The sequence below is a fragment of the Solanum pennellii genome, chromosome 1 (assembly GCF_001406875.1).
Source record: "Solanum pennellii chromosome 1, SPENNV200".
NCBI lineage: Eukaryota > Viridiplantae > Streptophyta > Magnoliopsida > Solanales > Solanaceae > Solanum > Solanum pennellii.
Genome location: NC_028637.1, coordinates 298,605 through 321,232, shown reverse-complemented (window position 1 = coordinate 321,232; position 22,628 = coordinate 298,605). Strand labels below are relative to the sequence as shown.

Genomic DNA, 22,628 nt, shown 5'->3' with positions numbered 1-22,628 from the left:
TTGTCTTTGTTTGAATCGATACATTTAAATTTAATCAAATCTTAATATTCATACTAAACACTAAGGTAATTTTACGGAAGGGAGGTCGTAGATATCTTGTATTGATGACAAATATTAAAGTACATAAATGTGTTCTTTAACTTGATCACGAATTTTAGGTATATACGATTAGACACACAGACTTACATAAAGTTGAACAAATAAACATATGAGTCCTACGTGACATAATAAACGTAGAATATCCTGTAGGACATAAGTTATCACGTAGGATGTCACATAGGACACGTACATCTATTTGTTCTGTTTTATACAAATTTAAGTATCAAAAATATTAAAAGACATAAATGTGAAATAAAATCAAGTTAAATAATATATTTATGTTTATGCCTATATAAAAATATTTTTTTTTGTAAAAGACTAGAAAATTATTTCTTCGAAAAATGAAGGGGTAATATAGTCAAATTAAGTTAAGAAAATAGCATTTCAAAGTCGCTCTAGTCCAAATATATGAATATTATTTTTGTGTACTCAAATCTCAGATCAACACAGCTAACACACAACTCACTCACACTCTCTCTCTCTTAATCAGATTTTTTAGAGAGAGAAAAACAAACTCCCCAAATCACTGCATTTTAGTGAGAGAAACTCACTACTACTATCATTTTGAACTTAAACATTCCACACACTTTCTCTCTCTAAAATTATACAATTATATATAGAGAGAGTTTTTTTTTGCAGGTGTAAATCTCTGTGGAAGAAATTTTTGGTGTATTGGATGTGAGAGAAGAGAGGTGTAAAAAAGTTGAACGGAGATGTCGGAGTTTTCCGGCGAGTTATCGGAGTTCAGTTCCGGAGAAAACGGCGTCGGTGGAGGAGGCAATGTGCGTGAGACGACGCCGTTGACAGTGTCGGCGTCGTTTAAGGAAGGGAAGAGTTCACGGAGGAAGACGGCGGTGATGAGGCCAAGCCTTGATGCGGATGAGTTCTTTAACCTTCTTCATGGTTCGGATCCGGTGAAATTGGAGCTCAATCGACTTGAGAATGAAGTCAGAGGTTAGTCATAGTAGCTGGATCCAATGCTGATTTGGTGTTAAAACGGTGTCGTTTTTTTGTTTGCTTTCGGATTGATGTAGTATGCTTTTTTGTAGATAAGGACCGGGAATTGACTGAAGCTCAAGCGGAGATCAAGGCACTGAAGTTATCAGAGAGATTACGAGAAAAGGCTGTTGAAGAGGTTCTGCTATTTTCACTATTTACTTTTTTATGCTCTTGTTACTGTTGAATGTTGCTTTTATACCACAATGCGAGCATAGAATGTGTAAAAAGATAATTTTTTTTTGATAATTGTGGTGTTTGTGCTAGTTTTCTCGCAGCTCGATTAATTACATAGGATGCCTCTCACCTCCCATCAATGAAAGAAATGACTTGGTGTTCTTTTTGTCTCTGTTGGGATTTGTGATTTGAGATTTGAACCCGAAACCTCATGGTTTTCAACCCATGTCATTGACCACTATGTCATAGCCTTGGGTTTTGTGAGAGATATTAAAAAGGAGTAGGAAATTGAATTGTTTTTACTCTTTTGAGTATCTTTCTTAATGAATATAGTTGAAATTATCCAATTCTAGAAATGGACTCCATTGGTGTACTAGTTTTATTCCAAAATTGATTTGAACAAAATCTTTTACAAATGTGATTTGCAGTTATTTAATTGACTAATGTTAAATTCTTCTGGTTTGAGAGTTATATGGACTCATTATTTTGAGGATTTTCTGTTTGCCATATATGTGGATTGGAAGTACATGTGCAGTATATGAATATCTGGGATGTTCCGCAATCCATTTTTATATGGGGAGGGCAGTATATTTCCAAAAGAAAATGTTGCGACTTTATTTTACAAATCATAAGAGTTGAATAAGGTTTGGCTTTCACAGTTGGAAATTGTGGTCTACTCTTATTAGGTAATTGGTAGGTCTAGATTATCACTGCATTTATGCTGTGCTTTGGGCAACAAAATTCTAGTTTAAGTCTTGCCTTTTTGAACCAAATCATGCATTTTGATTGATGAATACTACTAGTGATGATTGTAAAGCTATTTATCAGTGTGGAAGAGGAAAAACTGATGTAGATTTCTATTTTGGCCTAATTTTAGCTCACGGATGAGTTGTCAAGGGTCGACGAGAAGCTTAAGTTGACAGAATCTCTTTTAGAAAGCAAGGTACTACTGTAAACTCTTATCGTCAATTTTTTTTTCTTTTTAAAGCTTTCTATAACTGTTAATAATTTTCTTGCTTGGCAGAATCTTGAAATTAAGAAAATTAATGATGAGAAGAAAGCATCAATGGCAGCTCAATTTGCAGCAGAAGCCACTCTTAGAAGGGTCCATGCTGCCCAAAAAGATGATGATATGCCGCCTATTGAAGCCATCCTTGCACCTTTGGAGGCTGAACTCAAACTTGCACGTCAGGAGGTGTGTGCATGTATTTGAAAACTGGCTGTGGTAAGGTAAAAACTCAGTTTCATAGATTTCCTTATTCTTTCACCTTCCGTCTGTGCAGATTGCAAAGCTGCAAGATGATAATAAAGCACTGGATCGTCTTACAAAGTCGAAAGAGGCAGCTTTACTTGAAGCTGAGAGAACTGTGCAGTCAGCATTAGCAAAAGCTTCTATGGTGGATGACCTTCAGAACAAGAACCAAGAGTTGATGAAACAGATAGAAATATGCCAGGTATGTTGATCACAGGGCTAGCGTTTCTGGTGATCTGAACATTGCATCATTCTCTCCTTTTAGTTTTAAATGATCAATATTCCTTTTTACTAATCTTGTTTCTATTACAAACATACATCAGGAAGAAAATAAAATATTGGACAGAATGCATCGCCAAAAGGTTGCAGAGGTTGAAAAGCTTACCCAAACAGTACGTGAGCTTGAGGAGGCTGTTCTTGCTGGTGGTGCAGCTGCTAATGCTGTCCGGGATTATCAACGGAAAGTTCAAGAGATGAATGTAATCTATCCTAGCTAGCTTTTCTGAATTATAGTCTTAAACAGTTAGTATAAGGACAAAATTAAGTGCTGAAATGTTTATATTTATCTATTTTCCAGGAAGAAAGAAAAACTCTTGATCGAGAGCTGGCACGTGCCAAGGTAACAGCTAATAGGGTAGCAACTGTGGTTGCTAATGAGTGGAAAGATGCCAATGATAAAGTAATGCCTGTGAAACAATGGCTTGAAGAAAGGAGGTTTTTGCAGGTACAATGATATCACTTGATCACTATGAGATAGTATGCTCTGTTGTCTTGATAGAACTTACTGCGTTCTGTTTATGTAGTTTAATGAGCGTGTTCCAAAATCTTATGCTACAGGGTGAGATGCAAACATTGCGTGACAAGCTCACAGTCACTGAACGAGCTGCTAAATCAGAAGCCATGTTAAAGGTAATAATTCGGTCCAATAAATGGGTGTGTTTTAAGCGACTTTCCCAATTTGGTTATAACTTGAAGTCCTTCATTTTCCTCAGGAGAGATATCAACTGAGGCTTAAGGTCCTTGAAGAGACATTAAGATCATCCAGCTCAGCTACTCGCAGTACACCAGATGGTAGAAGTTCAAGCAATGGTCCTTCACGCCGGCAATCACTGGGAGGCGCTGAGAACATCTCCAAATTAACCTATAATGGCTTTTTACCAAAGAGATCACCATCATTTCAGCTTAGATCTTCTGGGTCCAGCACAGTGCTGAAGAATGCTAAAGGGACATCAAAGTCATTTGATGGTGGCTCAAGGTCATTGGACAGGGGAAAAAACCTTCTGAATGGTACAGGTCCAAATTTCAACAGCAGCAAGTCGTGTGATGGAACCAAAGACAACGAGACTGAGAATAGTTCCTGGAAAGCAAGTCAAGTTGAAAAAAGCAATGACACACAAGTGACAGAAACAGAAGACACTATACCTGGAATATTATATGATTTGCTGCAAAAGGAAGTAGTTGCTTTGAGGAAAGCAGGTCATGAGAAGGATCAGAGTCTTAAAGACAAGGATGACGCCATTGAGGTTAGATTGATTGCTCAGCTATACCATGACTATCACTAATGACATTTCTGCTATGATTGACTGTTGTCTTTGTTATTCAGATGTTAGCTAAGAAAGTGGAGACTTTAACAAAAGCCATGGAGGTTGAGGCTAAAAAAATGAGAAGGGAGGTTGCTGCCATGGAGAAGGAGGTGTCTGCCATGCGGGTTGAGAAAGACCAAGAGAATAGAGCCAAAAGATTTGCAAGTTCAAAGGGTCCAGTGAACAGTTCTCAGCTGCCTCCAGGAAGGTATGCCTTTAGTTTTCATTTAACACAATTCTATGTTAGTAAACACCACCGTTTATGCTTGCCATCTCCCAAATGAATCTGTTAGAAAGGTTTCAATTGTAGGACACAATTTTGCTTTTTTTCACAATTGATCATTTTTAACAATTCAATTGTATAGCTACTACTTAGGAAAACAAACAATTGGAAATATAATTTTGGGGGTTGCTTGCATATGACTGTTATTGAACCTATCTAAATCCAATCTTTTTTTTTTTGGTCCAATCAAATTGGGGTGACTTGGTTAATAATCCGTTCATTGACTTTCTATTTTAACTCGTCCAAACTTAACCCGACATTCCAATTTGACACCATTACTAAAAATTTGCATCAGTTTAATTGTGTGGTGCTTGATTCCTTTGTTCCATCAACTGCTCTTTCTTACTTCAAATCACATTGTATTATCTGCAGAAATGTAGCTCGAAGTGGGTTGACACGCAACATTCAATAACAATAAGAGGAAACTCCAACTACTACAGCTCTGAGAAGATATTCTGCATAGACTTGCTGTATTCCTAGTCTACTTGACAACTCTACTATTTTCCACTAATGGTTTATTGTAAAATTGTAACAAAGCATGCCAATGACTATATGATCGAAGTCTATCCAAACACTGGAAAAGGCCGGTAGATGAAATGTGGTGTGCTTCTGACTTTGACTATGATCCCCTTCTGCTTAGATATCAGCTTGGAAAGGTACTCAAGTTATCAAAGTTGAGCTAACTTTTTCGCCGAACAGCTTGAGTAGCAGTGGTGGTGTGGTTGTATAGGTAGCTCTTGGCATTTACTTTGCTCTATACTCTTTTTCTCAACTTGTTTGCAGTCTATATTTGTAATCTGCAGCTTAATTGTTATGATATGTTATTGATTCGTGTTTGTCTATATTCTTGTAATCAGAAAAGGATGATAAATTTTTTTGCCCCTTCTGATCTTTACTATCCATGATATTTGTGTTATATAATTATTTTATTTGAATCTTTGAAACTGATTTAGTACTTATCTACCTCCTCCTTCCTTGTAGTGCCTGAGTTTTTGATATCCTAGTGACTCCAATTCTTGGCATGAATATGCATAGGGGCCAGCCAGCTCCTGTAAGTGGATCAATTGTCTTTTCTTTTTTGTTGACGTCTGTTTGTGTGCGTGCACCTTGATTAATTCAACGGTAATGAACAAGACCGATTTGCTATGTACTTCTGACTTATCATCTTGTTATGGTATGATTTTGAACGTGAGACTTCGTGATTCTTTTTTGGAAGCTAAGTTGGGGGGACCTAGTTTTCTTAAACGTCACTCCTAAAGGGTTTTGGAGTTAGTTGTGTAGAGCATAATCTTTGTCAGAGGAAGCACATGGTTATGGTTACTTGGTCAAAGACAAGGCAAATAAACCCATGTAGTAATGATGCTGAAATCACTTTGTGTCAGTATATTTCATGTGCTTCCAATTCCTTGAGTCCAATTTAAGATATGCTTTAAAAATAACATTTCATAAAATTGCAGGAATTGGTCTTTTAACTTTTACTTTTTAGCAACTAAGCTTATGCCTACTGATCTTGCGATAGAGCGATAAATATTTCGAGGTCTCAGGTTCAAGTCTTTTAGAATATGGAGTCGTAAACTAAGCTTAAGACTAGTGTGATGTAAGTATTTCGAAAATTGAAGCCATGTTTAAAACATAATTTATTGAATATTATGATACAAAATTAGAAATTTATGCTCTGAGATTTTATTTTAGAAGGGCAAAAGTGAAGGTAACCTTTATGTGGTATTGGAATTTCCGCTTTAATTTGAATAAAGTTGATTTTCCCTTTGGAAAATTATTTGCCATAGCCAAAACAATGATTGATTTTAAAACATATTTCCCGTTTTAATTTATTTGGCTTATTTTGACTTGTTAATAAGGTGAAGGATGTAAAGAGTCATTTTATTTAAAACATATTATGTACCTAATGAATATTTAACAAGTAACGTTCTGAGACAATGAAGAAAATATTGCGAGTAACAAGAAAGTGGTGCGAAGTCTATCAAAATTGAGCAAAGACATCAATAAACTAGTATGATAATCAATAAACAAACATACTAGGATCGATGATTATTGAAAATAAGGATAAACAACGGTAAAATGTCAAAAACAAGAACAACAATAAAATACCAACCACCATAGAAGGCAAGACAAGAGAATGCTACACTACGTACTAACTTGTTATCTTAATACGTATTCTTCACATCTTTCTATCTTAGGTCTTATCTCACTAACCTAAAGTTGTATCATATCCTGCCTTATCACCTTTCCCCAATACTATATCAGTCTCTCCTCGTATCATCTATAACCAACCTCTCACACCTCCTCATGATGCTTCTACGCATCTCCTCTTCACATGTTCAAATTTAGTCACGTTTTCCTCATCTTATCCACCAGGAAGGCCACTTCCACCTTCGCGAACATCCCCATGTCAACTATAAGTTGGAAAAATATACACTGGGCCTGTTATTTACTTTATGAACAGAAGGGACCAGGCTCAGCCCAATTCCCTTATAGAGTAGAATTGATACGAGGTAGCCACTTCTACGGCTTCCTTATTTAAAATATAGCCAACATTTGCTAAGCCTATAACATTTAGCTTGTAGCCCTTCTTCTTGCAAATATTGGACAAATCTCAATATAAGAAGTTCAAATATTTTTAATTTAAGACGATGATGATACCGAGACAATATATAATAATAATAATAAAATAAATCTCGTGATGCATCGAGAATAAAAAAGAAAGATATCGTCTAAAATAGTTATCAATAAGTTATTTGATATGTTTTTTCTAAAGATCTAAAACAAGAAGTAACGATAGATCTTAGAGTTATAATTAGTAATTATAGTGTTTTTAGGAATGAAGATTTTTTTTAAAAAAACTTAAATCGGAAATGCTTCAAAATTTCACTAAAGAAATATATTCGAAGATAATTAAAATTAAAGAAAAATAATAAATACCTTTGGATTCTCACTTGTGGACCTTTCTAGAAATCCTAACAAATAATAATAATAATCATAATCATAATTATATAAGCCGTTAAACCAGCATCAATAGCTATAGCCTCATTATTTCCACCCTATGTTTATATATTAAGATTATGGAATCAATCTCCAAAGTTAAATATAAATTAATAAGAAAGCATATATGTGAATTATAATTAAGAGAGGAATAAGAATATTCTAGGAAGATTTATTTGTCACTAATTCAGATTCGTATCACACAAAATTTATACATATATTTATCGATTCACTTCATAAATTCATGAAAGTTATATGTAAAGTCTTCTCATAAAACAAACAATTTGTTGGTGAATGTAATTATCTTTTGAATTCGACGTTTGAAAATGAAATCGTTTTTTATAACAGAGCTAAATATACCTTGCCGAAGCAGTATAATGTCATTCCTCTTCATTGATCCCCATTTACATATATGAATATATAAATAAAAACAATAGTAAGCAATATGAAATTGGTTCACTTTTTCAAATTTTAGATACTCCAGACAGGAAAAATAATATACGTAAGGCAGGGCCAAAGAAGGTAGCATGAAAAATCTCGTGCACGCTAATGTGCTTGAAGGAGAATGCTTTACAACTCAAAGTGAAAATTTTCATTAAATAAATTCGAATTCATGAAAACATAAAGCAAATATCGAATATAGGATGGAGAATTGTTCGAAAAGAAGTTCTTTTTAGAGGGGACCATGGACAGCCGTTTAGAGGGGACCTATATATATATATATACACACTTTTGGCTATGAGTGCAAGGTAAGGTGTGATTCTTGCAAATGATTAGTAACACTAATGTGGGCTAAAATAATAATCATTAACTCCACCATTAGAATAGTATAATCATAATTATTAAATTTGATTTGGACAATAATGTGGATTTGCATGGGCACTTCTAATAATGACTTGTGTGGTTAATTTTCTATTAGTAACTATTTGTATTTGTTGTGAAGACATCAATGATCATACCTTTTTTTTTACTATTAAGAATTTCTTTTTAAAATTAAACTTTTTATACATCATAGTTTAGATAATTTTTTACACAATTACTATAAAATCATAAAAATAATATTTATTTGTAATTAAGCTTCCTTGAAATATGTGATAAGATGGTTGAAATCTCTTTATTCTTAATTGGAGCGTCGATTTCAAGTTTATAATTATATACATCATACGTCAATTTAAATATTTTTTTATACTATAACTATAAGTTCATTCAAAGAATATCTATAGGTAATCAAGTCTTAAAATGTTTGATAATAAGATGATTAAGATCTCTTTATTCTTAATTAGAGTATCGTTTCTAGAAATAGGCATTGCAATGCAGAAATTAAAATTTTGTCAAAAATCACAATACGAATATCAGACATAGTGTAAAAAAACAAAAAAGAAAGAAAGAAGAAAATCAGAAATATAATACAATGGACAATGTAAAGTATCCCCCTTTTGCTATAAGATCATCATATTTAAGGCAAAATGATAATAAGTTTAAAATTAAATAGTTTTCAAATTAAAAAAAGACCTTTTCTACTTTAATTATGTGAAAGTATGAATCATTTTTAGAAGAAAATGAAGGGGGAAAAATGTACTCTTACCATATAAAAATGGAGGTGTGGCTTTTAGAACCCTTTATAAATTAGAACCTCACATTGTAATTCACAAACAACATAGTGAAATATAACAATATGGCTACTCTAAGCAACTTCAAGAATGGGTTGATTGCATTTTTAGCCACTTTTCCTTGTATTTTTTTCTACCTTTGTTTCCTTCATAATATACACAATGAAGATCACAACTCATTGTGGAATTGGTGCAATAACCATCCAATTTTACTTGCAAATATCATGTTTTTCCTCAATGTTAATGTCCTCTTTTGGTTTATTGCTCTTCTTCAATCAAACCTTCATTGGGTAACTATAGTACTCTTTTATCTTTTACTTTGATGAATTTAGTTTTAAAAAAATATTTTAAGAAAACTTTCAAATTGGAAGTTGTATAAGACATATTGTTGCAAGAAGTCTAAAATTTTCTCAAAATCAATACATTGAAGTTGAAACTTATTTTTTTATTTTATAGGGACTAATAAGTGATTATTTTTGAATTTTACCTGAAATGCGATGAACTTGTATTATTATAGCTTGTCTGGTCAAACTATCAAAATCTGAAGTGTTTTTTTTGGTTAGAAGTGCGCTTTGAATTATTATTTTTGGAAAGTAGCAATTTGTGTTTAGCTAATCGATGTGAGAAGCATTTTTGCATATATTAGAGCAACACTTTGTGCTTCATCAAGGTCTTGTAAAAAAACAAAACCTTTTGACTTTCCANTTTCAAATTGAATTACACTTTTCAAAATCAAAAATAAAATTTTATAGTGTTAGAACTTTGAGTGTTAATNCTTTCCAAAAGGTTTGACTTAATAGGCTACTAATAAATCAACTTAATATTATTCGTTTTGGGTCAAATCGACACGATATTTCCTAAAAATACTTTGTTGGCATGCCTAACAGTAGAAATGCACATAGTTTTCTTCATGTACTCTTCCAACTTAATAATTAGTGGCAGAGTGAGAAATTTGATAAAAGGAGAGCAAAATTAAATATACGCTCATAATAATTTTTACACCAAAATAACTTTATATGTGCAATGTACCACCTTTCGCCTAAAATAACTCCGCCCATGCAACTTATTTGGGATTGAAACGAAGTTGATGATTAACACACATTTGATTTTGGCAGATGATAGGTTTGTACTGGATGGTTATTCCAGTAATGTTGTTACATTTCTATGCCAATCTTCCCATGGCACAATACAATCAATTTAGGTCATGGATTGTGACAATTTTGACATGGATTTGGAGTATTAGGATGATTCATAGCTACTTCAGAAGGGAAAATTGGCAGTTGGGAGTTAAACAAGATTGGAGATATACAGATATGAGTAACCAATATGGAAAAAATTGGTGGTGGATCTCTTTCTTTGCTATTTATCTCTCTCAGCAGGTAAATTTTAAATTACGTTCGCAAACTCATGTCGTGTATATCTTACCCTCCTCAGACTCTAATATATTCATGTGTACATCTTTCTTTATGTGGTTGTGAAAAAACAAGTAATTAAGTTGAAATAGTTATAAGTTATGTTCAAGTTAGAACAAGCGGAATTGTTTGGGAGACCCTTGTACTTTGTTTTGGGTTGTGGTCCCGGCCCGGTCGTTGTACTCCACGTTTTTTTTGCATACATTTTTACTTGTAGGCCGGGACGGGACTAGGGGGCACAACGAGTTCATCCGAGTCATCTTGAATCCACTTGACTTTCTTTATATTTTGAATCTCCTAAGTGATATTTCTGACTCTGCTGCTTGCAGGTTTTACAAATGGGGATATGTCTTCCTCTATATATTGTCCATTCGGTAGATAAGCCATTGACTTTTTTGGATTTCGTTGCTATCACGATCTGCTTATGTGGCATTACAATCGCCTTTTACGCGGATACAGAGCTCCACAATTTCATCACCAAAAATAAGAAACTACAACAACTTGGCCAACCAATGGTTCCAATTCTTGACAAAGGCCTTTGGTGTTACTCAAGACATCCAAATTACTTAGGTGAGCAATTGTGGTGGTGGGGATTGGCCTTATTTGGATGGAATTTGAGCCAAAATTGGATCTTTATTGGTGCACTTATAAATAGCATTTGTTTGGGATATGTCACTATGCTTGTGGAGAAGAAAATGGTTAGACAAAACTATAGAGAAGATGCATATAAGCTCTACCAAAAGAATACATTTGTTTGGATACCATGGTTCAACTTTTCCACAAATGGAAAAGATAAGAAGAAAGATTGAGTCCATGCATTGTTGTACTTTGCTTTGTATTTATTTCTCTTTGTATGTTTCATTTGATTTCTTGTGATGACTATGCTATATGTTCATAATTCATCAGTTACGCTTCAATTTGTTTGTCTGGTTTTGATTTAATATATAGTATAAGATCCCCTAATTCTTTGGTAGCGAATGTCTTTGATAGTTCGACCATTATCCCTCGTCTAACTCAACTACTCAACTTTATGACTATTGTGATTGTTAGGAGTGTAGTGGGGATCACGAACGAAGACAAATCTCCCCTCCTAATTTCTCTTGGATTTTTCAAAATAAATAGATTTTAAAAGTTTTGACCAAATACGAAACACTTAAATTGAAACAGAATTAATATATATAATACTTAATATAGTTTTTTTTTTTTATAAATGATATTTATAAAACCGTTATTTTGGTTATCTCTCATCCTTTCGTCTTTGCTAATTCCCCGCTCATTTTTCTCTTCCAGATCAAAATTAGTTAATTCAAAACCAACTCCATTTTTTCAAATCTCAATTTTCAAAAAAAAAATTAAAATATAATAAAAGGGTGCGTTAATGGCGACCCTCGAAAGCTTAATCGGATTGGTGAATAGAATTCAACGTGCTTGTACTATTTTAGGTGATCATGGAGGTGAAGGAATGTCCCTTTGGGAAGCTCTTCCTACCGTCGCTGTCGTTGGTGGTCAGGCTAGTATTCGTTTTTATGTGTTTTTTCATTTTCCAATCTTGTCCTTTTTTTATATCTGTAACTAAATTTGGATTCGTGCCGGAGAATCTATGGTCAAAGGGAACTCTGGCTAGAATTTGAAATATCTGGTTAAGGACGAAATTATACTTCCCATCATGTCATGTTTTTGGTATCTGTAACTAAATCTGGATTCGTGCTGAAAAGTTTGAAAACTCTGACTAGAATCAAAATGTGAAGCATCTGGTTAATGATGAAGGAGTACTTATTGATATAATCAGAGACATGGATTCAGGATTTGAGTTTTGCAGTATTAGAAAAAAATGGAATTAGTTACGGAATTTATTGTTAATTTATAGCTAAATGAGACTAGTATAGAGATTTTTGTTTTAACTGTGAAATTTTTGTTCTTTTTTAATTCCTTGTTTTCTATTAGTGTTATGCTTTTTTTTGGAGGAGTGTTTTGTTTTTTGATTGTTGGGTTGTTGTAATCAATCAGAGCTCTGGAAAATCATCGGTGTTGGAAAGTGTTGTAGGTAGAGATTTCCTGCCTCGTGGATCAGGTAATTTTACTGTTTTTAATCGACAACTAAACACTTCAACTCGTTCCTATTGTGTCTCGTGGACACCTGATGCTGACATGACATAAAGTTGGAGTGTTCAACTGACATAGTAGAGACGAGTTGAGGTGTCTAGATGTGCATCCTCAAAGTTAGAGTGTCTAGTTGTCTGTTGAAGCTGAGTTAAGGTGTCTATTATCAATGTATTAAGCCGCTCTCAGTCTCAGACTAATTGGCGTCTGCTATATGAATCCTATATATCTATGATTTGACGTGCTTAACTTCTGAGCAACTCCCTCTTGTCTGACAGTACCCTTTATACTTGTTTTTTTCTTTTGAAATTTGAAAGGCATCGTCACGAGGAGGCCATTGGTTCTTCAACTCCATAAGACTGATGGAGGAGCTGAATATGCGGAGTTTCTGCACGCTCCAAAGAAGAAGTTTCCTGAGTTTGGTTAGTTTGATATTATATGAAACTTACTTTCTTTTATAATTGTCAAAAGTTATGGTTTCGATTGAACTCGTAACTGTAATGCTAGGGTAAGGTCTTGTTTACACTTTACATTCATATAGTAGATGTTGAATTCCTTTGCATGTTTACCTTTTTTTATATTTTGAACTCTCTTAGTAAAAATCCTGGCTCCGTCATTGTTGTTAACATAATGAGGAATCCTGGCTCCGCCACCGTTGAAATTCGATGTTTTATATTGCAGCTGCGGTACGTCAAGAGATTGCGGATGAGACGGACCGCATAACAGGGAAGAGCAAGCAAATTTCAAATGTTCCAATTCACCTGAGCATTTTTTCTCCTAATGGTATGTGTTCTTCATCAGTTCCATCTTCTCTAACGATATGACTCGCCATTATGAGTCATATCATTCTATCCTTCCCTGTTCGATAATCTTTAATGACTATCGAGTGTATGTTTTTGTCTTACAGTGGTAGATTTAACACTCATCGATCTTCCTGGATTAACGAAGGTTGCTGTAGGTGAGCACGAAATCACTATTTTCCTATAGGTATAGAAAAGGAGCTAGGCGATCTTCCTGTGCTGCTGTGTTATTTCACTCTTAACGAAACTGAAAACGATGAATCTTGAACTGTGCAGAGGGACAACCAGAGAGCATCGTTGAAGATATTGAAATGATGGTCCGCTCTTACGTGGAAAAAGTAAGTCTCTACATGAGTGAAAATTTTGGCTCCGCCACTGTCAATAACCAGTGTTAACGTATTGTTTGTGCTATAGCCCAATTGCATTATATTGGCTATTTCTCCTGCAAATCAAGATATTGCAACTTCTGATGCAATAAAACTTGCAAGAGAAGTTGATCCTTCAGGTACTATAGTGAGATATACTAATTTTGCAAAATCGAGTGTACATCGAGTTATCTGAGTGTGTATATATGTTTCATTTCATATTTCAGGTGAAAGAACGTTTGGAGTTATAACGAAACTTGATCTGATGGATCAGGGAACCAATGCCTTGGATGTATGATTGATTTCTTTTTTCGAAAATTGCAATCCTTGGAGAACTTATTGTTGATATGTTATTGACTTATTTATTGATGTTTAAGGTACTTGAAGGTCGATCATATAAGCTCCAACATCCATGGGTTGGAGTCGTCAACCGTTCACAGGCTGATATCAACAAGAGTGTTGATATGATGGCTGCTCGTCGAAAGGAGCTGGAATACTTTGAGTCAAGTCCTGAATATGGACATCTTGCTCATAAAATGGGAGCTGAATATCTTGCAAAACTCTTATCTAAGGTTGGCTTTCAAATATTTCCATTAATACATACAAAGACACGCAATTTTGGCCTCAACTGGCGAGTAAATACTTCAACTTTGAGTATACACATCTAGATACCTCAACTCGTCTACAATGTATCAGTTGAAAAATCCAACTTACAAAATGATCATCTAAACAACTCCAAAATTTATGTGTCACGTTAGTGTCAGGTGTCCACGAGACACAATGGGGACAATTTGGAGTTTTTAGTTGCCAGTTGAAGTGCTAACTTGCCCGTTGAGGTCAAGTCAAGTGTTTGTTTATGTATTATGCCAATTAAAAATTCCCCGAGTTACCTTTAATAACTTTTTGATTTCTCCTGTATTTTAGCACTTGGAGACTGTGATCAGACAGAGAATACCAAGCATTATTGCTCTAATAAACAAGACAATTGATGAGCTTAATGCTGAGTTAGACCGAATCGGACGACCTATTGGTGTAGATGGAGGGGTAATGAACACTACTCCCCCCATTTCAATTTATTTGTCTTACTTCCCTTATTAGTCTGTTTCAAAGATTTAAAACTCTTCTTTACTTTCTTAAACTCCGTGTCAAGTAAAAAACAGACAAATATGAAACTAATGGTAATTAACCTGGAGGTTCTTGTGTTCTTTAGTAGCTTGAAGTTGTTGTTTCTTTCTACAGGCACAACTATACACAATCTTGGAAATGTGTCGTGCATTCGATAGAATATTTAGGGAACATCTAGAAGGAGGGTAATGCTTTAACTTCCTTCATTCGTTCTGTCCATCGTTCTTTGTTAGAAAACAGTTAGTTTCGAGGGTGTAACGAGATTCTAACTGGTAGTTTTCTTACTAGCTAGCTGCTCTTTCTACTTTTTCTCAGGAGGCCAGGTGGTGATAGAATATATGGTGTCTTTGATCATCAGCTACCATCTGCTCTTAAGAAGCTTCCTTTTGATCGTCATCTTTCAACGAGTAATGTCAAAAAGGTTATTTCCGAGGCTGATGGATACCAGCCTCACTTAATCGCTCCTGAACAAGGTTACAGAAGGCTAATCGATGGATCTCTTGGGTTCTTCAAAGGCCCTGCTGAAGCCTCAGTTGATGCAGTAAAGTTCTTAATTCTCCGTTTCAAATGCTTGTCTCGTTAAGTGTTAATATATGTTCTCTCAAGGAAAAACAGTCTAAAACGATGGTAACAGAACTCAAAGAACAAGAAACAACAGATAGTAACATAAAACGAAGGACAAGCATATTGATGTAATAGAATCAAACATTATGATGTGATATGAAATGGACACGCGCGAATACACATACATATGATTTTCTCTGTACAGAAGATGATAGATAGATACTTGGCTCAACATGCTTAATTTATGTTTCTATCGCGGTCTGTACTTACGAATTCCAAACTATTTATTTACAGGTGCATGTCATTCTGAAAGAACTTGTGAGGAAGTCACTTGCAGAAACGCAGGTAAAGGAGAAGGTCTTCTTGTAAACGTTCCCTCCGTTTCAATTTGTTTGTCTTACTTTACTTTTTAGTCTGTTTAAAAAAGAATGTCTCTTTGGCTGCTCTTTAATTCCAACTTTCCACATGACATGTTTCTGATCACAATAGAATCCATACGCAGGAATTGAAACGTTTTCCGTCACTTCAATCTGATATTGCAGCAGCAGCAAATGATGCTCTTGACAGATTTCGTGATGAAAGTCGAAAAACAGTTTCACGGCTAGTAGAGATGGAGTCTTCTTACCTAACAGTTGAATTCTTTAGGAAGCTTCAGACTGAACCAGAAAAACTGCCTGGAAACCAAACACCAGCACAGGAGAAGGCGCAGGCGCAGGCGCAAGCAGCTTCAAACGTAGACCGGTATTCAGATAATCATCTAAGGAGAATCGGCAAGTATCATATCGCTTGCATGTTTCATTCAACCGATAATTTTTTTTTTTTTTGTGAAATGAACGAAATCTCGAGGAACATTTTCTATTGACATAATACATAAACAAACACTCAAACTTGGTCTCAGCTAACAATTAAACACTCCAACTTTGAGAATATACATCTAAACACTTCAACTCGTCTCCTCTGTGTCAGTTACAAAATGATCATCTATACACACATGCAAAATTTATGTGGCACGAGGACAAATCGGAGTGTTGAGACCAAGTTGAGGTGTTTAGATATTTACTCTCAAAGTTGAAGTGCTTACTTGTCAGTTGAAGTCGAATAAACGTGAGTTAGAGAAAATGTGTCTAAATTTTGTTGCTTCATATGCAACAGGATCAAATGTCTCTGCTTATATAAATATGGTCTGTGAAACCTTGAGGAATACTATTCCTAAGGCAGTTGTCTTTTGTCAAGTCAGAGAAGCAAGGAAGTCATTGTTAAATCAATTCTATTCACAAATCGGAAGGAGAGAGGTAAAGTATTTTTAGGTATATATATAACAGATGTTAAATTTCCTTCGGCTTCTTTGAAAATCATGGCTCCGTGATACTTTTATGTAACAAAATGTTGTACTATTTATGAATGTACAGAAGGAGGAACTGGGGAAAATGCTCGATGAGGATCCCGCTCTCATGGGAAAGAGAGAGACCATAGCCAAAAGGCTTGAGCTATATAAGTCAGCCAGAGATGAGATTGATGCAGTTGCTTGGAAATGATGAATCCAATTTTTCACGCGGAGAAAATATATAGGCTATCTGGTAAAAAACAATTCTCATATTTCAGGATAGAGTATAAATAAAGTGGTAGGAGATGAAAACATTGTTATCGAGTAGAGTGATCGATGGTTTATTTTTGCAAGTATGTTCTTTTCACGATGTCAATACACCTTCTTGCAAGGATTTCTGTCAATTTTTGCTTAGCAGAATCACATATACTAGGAAATAAAAATGTACTATTATGTTGTAGGTAGTATATGTTAATTAGCTTACGTGAAGTTCTCAAACAGTCTCTCTACCTCCATGAGGTATGGGTAAGATCTGCATACAGTTTAATCTCCCCAAATCCCATTTTGCTACCCCTAAAATATCTCCTTCTCCAACGAAACTATTATTTTTGTGAAAGACAAAAGTTGTGTAGTTTATGAGCATGAACTATTAGTATAATGTACATATACAAATAATATGAGACTCAGAAATTAGTGAATAGAATATATAAAGATACAAAGCGAAATGCATAAACATATTCCACGGCCACGAAATGGACTACAAACAGCAAGATCAAAAGCTTATTTACACAAGCTGCATAAGGTTACTCAAATCTATGGCAAGGTGTATTCCAGTGTCTACAAAGTGGAACCGTTCTTGAAGAAAATGCAAAGTTATACTCGAAAATATATATGAATTCTGCGAAACTAACCAGATCATGCATCAGAATCTTGCTTGCTCGCTAAGCACAATTCATACAATTCGTTCAGGAACCAGTCCTCCCCGGTATGGCCTCCTAGGACAAAGACCCTTGTTCCTCCAACCACGCATGTGCTATGACCCCAAGCAAACTTTGGAGGTTGCCCAGGTACACTGAGAGTCCTCCATAATGGTTTTTCCTCTGAAGGATCGAGTAGAAAGAGTTGTGAAGGAGAGTGCAGTCCGCCAATTGAACCTCCGAAAATGATGATACGACCACAAGGCATGGTTACAGCAACGTGATCAAGTCTAGGAGGAGGAACCACAGCATTTTGACTTCCTACTCCTGTGAACGCACCACACTCAAGCTGCCTCCATTCTGGCCTTTCGTCCTCCAAATCAATAGTGTATGATTCACCTGATCTTAAACGCACGTTAGCGCTGTTGGCAAGGCCACCAAACATTAGAACTTTTGTCTTCCCATAAGCTGAGAGTGAGTGTCCCAATCTAGATGGAGGAGTCCATGCAGTTGGAATTTCTCTCCAGGTAGGTTTGTCATTGGTGAGATCCAACAAATATGTGTCACTGAGAAGTACACCCGCACCTGTGCATCCACCTGAAACAACCAACTTTGAGCCTTCCATCGTGCAAGAGCTGTGCCAACACCTAGGAAGGGGGGGAGTTCCACCGGATACTTCTTTCCATGTAGGCTGTTTAGCATCTAAATCAAGAACAAACACGTCATTAAGCAATCCCTGTCTCCCACATCCACCAAACACCACCAACCAGGAACCATTAAGACATGAGAGAGTATGGCCCCAACGTCCTGGTGGAGATGATTTGACACTCACACGTCGCCATTCTGGATTAGCAGCATCAAGATTGAGAACAAATGTGTCATCCATTGGCTGCATATTAACACCTTCCCCTCCAAATAACACTAGCCTGTTCCCTGCAGCACATGCACTGAAGTTGCAACGTGAAGGTTCTACAGCACCTCTAACTGTCAGTTTCTTCCAACAAACTGCTTCAAGAGTGGTTAGCTCCCTAGCTAGACGCCCCCAAGCTAACTTCTTTGTCATATGTTCCAGCACACCTGTGACATCAGCTCCCCATGCATTTTGACAGACCATTTTTCTCACATGCTCATTTTTCGTCAATTGGCGTATCCTTCTACAAACAGAACCAATGGATGCAACATCCCTTGGAGTCAATCGAGATAAAATGTTGTGAGCTAGAACTTCATCAGAGAGCTGAAGAATACCACATATTTCACGGTGCTGACAATGCAATAAATTACCGCTTTTAATGGAGTATTCGCTGGACTCGTCACAGTGAGACTGGCAAGTTTCTCTAAAAACGGGATATGACACAGTATTCAGGTCAATTTTTGTTTCAGAAAACATTTGAATCCCTATAATATGGGTCACTGTGCCATCATCACTATGTATGGGTGCAAGTCTTAGCCTATTCACCACAGGTGTACCATCTTTTTTAAAGTTGAGAAGCTCCCCTTGGAAATCAACACCTTCTTCAAGACATCTTCTGATCTCAGAAACAACAACAGGATCCACCAAAGGATGCCGCCTTTGAGCGCGTGGATCTCTAAATTGCAAAAACCGACTGAAAATAATTCAGTGAACGTGTCAAGATTCCTCAACAGTAAATGATGTCAACATATAGTATATCATGAGATGGATGCTTAAATATTAGTAATATTGAAGTCAATGGTAAGCTCATCTAAATTTGTCCATATGTTAATATCCAGAGATTAAGAAAAAAACATCAATTGAAAAAGAAAAAAAAAATCATTAAAGAAGAATCAGATATAACATCTGTATGGAACAATTCTAATAAAGAATTGATAATGTCAAGGGACAGAAAAAGCTACAATTAGTTTTCTAATATACTAACATTGGGTTGAATAAAGCACTAGAGTTGTCTCTTATTAAATATTATCTTAAAAGCACTAGAGATTTGAATAAAGCACCTGATACAACCCACTAGCGGTTCGAGTTGCTTCTGTATTAGCAACTTCTCAGTTGCCGATAAAATTTTCACAGAAAGTAACTCTTATTATTGTTGTAGTCTGAGCTCTCATTCAATACCAAAATTCAATTCTTATGATTTGTCTGAGACTGAGAGATAAATGGCAATAACATGAACAGATGGTTGACTATACAGATACAGACAGGGTAGTTCTGAAAACCGTTATGATTGGACCAACTTGCACACATCTCAACTAAATTCTGCGGGAAACCTATCAATTCCCACCAACAAATAATACCAAGTTGCTCTATCCACCCAAGCAAGGACAGATGGAAAAAAGAAGCCAAATTTTCACCATTTGCATTTGCAACCCCTATATTTTGTTCAAGTACAATCCAAATCATCAAAAATAGTTCCAATATACAGTTAAATAAACTCAAATCAGCTAATATTTAATAACCGTGGTGCCTAGACCAACTTGCGCACATCTCAACTCATTCTACAATTCATGTCAACTTCCACCACCAAAAGATTTGTCAGCGCAAAAAGAAACAAACTTTACACCATTTGCATTTCTAACCCTACATTTTATTCAAGTACAATCCAAATCGCTAAAATGAGTTCCAATATACAGTTAAATAAGTCAAATCAGCTATATTTTTTAATAACTGTAGAGGTGCCTAGACCAACTTGCGCACATCTCAACTCATTCTACAATAGATGTCAACTTCCACCACCAAAAGACTCATCGGTGTAAAAAGAAACAAACTTTTCACCATTTGCATTTCCAACTAGTACATTTAGTTCAAATACAATTTAAATCACCAAAATTAGTTTCAATATATAGTCAGACTAAGCTCAGATCAGCTAATTATGTTGATAACCATGGTGTCTGTATTAGTTTGCACACACCTACACACCTAGACTAATTCTAGGGGATACCTACCTAATCCCACCGGCAAAACAACAAAAATAGAAATCTGTTTCAGATTTAAACCAGAGAGAACTCATTGACCACTACACTGCAACTCAGATCAACTAATTTCATCTGTAAAACTACCAATTGAGTATTTACTAAACTCATACAACACATAAAACAAAATTTTGCTAAAAATACCAAAAAATTTACCAGTTACGACCGAGGACTTCGTCAGCGCGATAACCAGTAGAGCTTTCAAACACAGAGTTCACATATATAACCGGAAGATCAGGATCTAATGCATCAGAGACAACGATTGAAGACGGCGTCGTTAAAGGATAGAAAAATCCAACTGGTTGTGAAGTAACTTCAATATTTTCAAATTCTTCTTCATCTTCATCTTCATCATCATCATAGTAATCGAGAATTTCTCCTTGTTCTTCATCTTCATCTTCATCCATTTTTATGCATTTGAATCTCTTTTCTCTTCTCATGTTCTCTTCTTCTTCTTCCATTTTCTTCATACCTATTTTTTGTTCTCTTTTTTTTTTATTGCCAAACAAAAAAATATCTTGGGTAGCTAAAGATATCTTCTAGATATGTTTGTAAAGTTGTGCTGAGAAAATAGACATGAAGTTCAACTTATTAACACAAATGCCTCTTTCGAGTATATCTCACATGAATTATCACAAAAAATATATATATCTGGTTGTTCAGTATAAATTTAAATGTATACTTGTAAATAAAAGGTTTCTTAGTAAATATCAAGTTAATAAGACTCATTTATATGTTATGTATTTGAAAAATTAGTTATGACACTATTATTGTTTACAAAATTAAATATTTTTTTAGAATTGTTATTATTTGAAATTTAATTCATAGTTGACACTGAAAGTAAGATATTTTATGTGTGTATTTTTGATATCGTGCATAGATATTTGTGTTTTATAATTTTAAAATATTTGAATTTGTAAATTTAAAAGTATAATGAATTTTGTGATAGAAACATGACAATTGAACCTATCAATCGATATAGTATGTGTTGATATCCTTCTAATACGGATGATATTTGTTGTTTGAATATAATCATTGACCAATAAAATTGATACAACTCTTTTCTCCAATAACAATAATAGTTATATTCCAAAAATATGTAAATTATATTTATGTTTGTAACTACGCTTTAAACTAGAACTATTTATAAAAATTTATATACCTTTTTTGAGAGAATATTCTTGTATTGAGAACCCATAGGCCATAGTTATGCTTCAATGCTAATATATTGTTTTGGGTACATTATTATTAAATTGGAGTCTGATAAACGATAATTATGGATGTCATTAGCACACTTTGACCTACTGATTCTATTTAAAGTTGAATTATATACTAGGATTAAGGAACATAGGATTAGATTAGTGGTTAATTTGCTGTTCTAGCTACTTAAAAATATATTTAAGTGGCCCTAAGAATAAGTATTCTAGTTCTAGTACTATGTATTAGGTATATATTTTGGATTTAATGATATGGGAAGAGTGGACAAAAATGCATATTGAAGCTATAGCTTTGCTATGTTTAAATTTAATAGTAGTTGATAATTTCTTTTGAGCGAAATATATAATTAAAAATTCGACGATTTATACGCAGCTACAAGTCTGATGGTTCAAGAATTCTATAATTTAGAATAGATATCACATTTAGTTGATAGTTGTGACATAGTTTTGTTGGTTTTTTCTTTTGCTAAGGATTGAATCTAGGTGATTAATAAAATTTGTTAATTGCCATAAAAATAATAATAGAGGAGTAAGGTAAATTTCATATTTTCTAATTTTTATCAACTAAGGGCACATGTAGTTGTACAAACTATCCTAGGGTGTTGAAGCAACATTTCGTTCAAAATGTATCTGCTTTTAGCTGCTTATACTAAATAGTTACGAATAACAAATATGTTAAAACAATAAGCTTTGAACCCAAAATCAAATAATTACTTACTATTTATGTAAATAACATTTGCTCTACTTTAACATAATAAAATACATTTTTCCTTTTAATTAGTTAAAAAAAGAGTAATACATTTTTTATTTCATAAATATTTAATAACACTAGCATTGTGGATCTTTAAAGTGTAACTTTTC

The 22,628-nt window shown here is 34.7% G+C and overlaps 4 protein-coding genes across 4 annotated transcripts; 3 read left to right on the top strand and 1 right to left on the bottom strand.

Annotated features, from left to right (window-relative positions):
* Window positions 1-533: 533 nt before the first annotated feature.
* Window positions 534-5,292, top strand: LOC107007003 (microtubule-associated protein 70-2-like). The gene is made up of 11 exons (XM_015205485.2): window positions 534-1,053; window positions 1,149-1,234; window positions 2,150-2,215; window positions 2,297-2,467; window positions 2,556-2,726; window positions 2,848-3,003; window positions 3,102-3,248; window positions 3,362-3,433; window positions 3,517-4,047; window positions 4,128-4,315; window positions 4,763-5,292. Exons 1-11 carry the CDS (start codon window positions 813-815, stop codon window positions 4,800-4,802), a joined length of 1,869 nt encoding a protein of 622 aa, XP_015060971.1. The 5' UTR covers window positions 534-812; the 3' UTR covers window positions 4,803-5,292.
* A 3,737-nt stretch (window positions 5,293-9,029) lies between these two features.
* On the top strand, window positions 9,030-11,385 carry LOC107027869 (uncharacterized protein C594.04c-like). Its single transcript, XM_015228920.2, has 3 exons — window positions 9,030-9,290; window positions 10,116-10,379; window positions 10,742-11,385. Exons 1-3 carry the CDS (start codon window positions 9,066-9,068, stop codon window positions 11,219-11,221), a joined length of 969 nt encoding a protein of 322 aa, XP_015084406.1. The 5' UTR covers window positions 9,030-9,065; the 3' UTR covers window positions 11,222-11,385.
* Window positions 11,386-11,752: 367 nt separating this feature from the next.
* Window positions 11,753-17,173, top strand: LOC107007461 (dynamin-related protein 1C). Its single transcript, XM_015206090.2, has 16 exons — window positions 11,753-11,922; window positions 12,420-12,483; window positions 12,830-12,934; window positions 13,194-13,295; window positions 13,420-13,470; window positions 13,589-13,650; window positions 13,727-13,817; window positions 13,905-13,969; window positions 14,055-14,249; window positions 14,602-14,721; window positions 14,917-14,987; window positions 15,118-15,343; window positions 15,661-15,711; window positions 15,869-16,136; window positions 16,519-16,658; window positions 16,776-17,173. Exons 1-16 carry the CDS (start codon window positions 11,791-11,793, stop codon window positions 16,899-16,901), a joined length of 1,869 nt encoding a protein of 622 aa, XP_015061576.1. The 5' UTR covers window positions 11,753-11,790; the 3' UTR covers window positions 16,902-17,173.
* A 183-nt stretch (window positions 17,174-17,356) lies between these two features.
* LOC107007452 (adagio protein 3) lies at window positions 17,357-21,048 on the bottom strand. The gene is made up of 2 exons (XM_015206081.2): window positions 20,707-21,048; window positions 17,357-19,211 (listed from the first exon to the last, which is right to left on the bottom strand). The coding sequence occupies exons 1-2, from the start codon at window positions 21,018-21,020 to the stop codon at window positions 17,606-17,608; spliced, it is 1,920 nt and encodes a 639-aa protein (XP_015061567.1). The 5' UTR covers window positions 21,021-21,048; the 3' UTR covers window positions 17,357-17,605.
* Window positions 21,049-22,628: the final 1,580 nt, after the last annotated feature.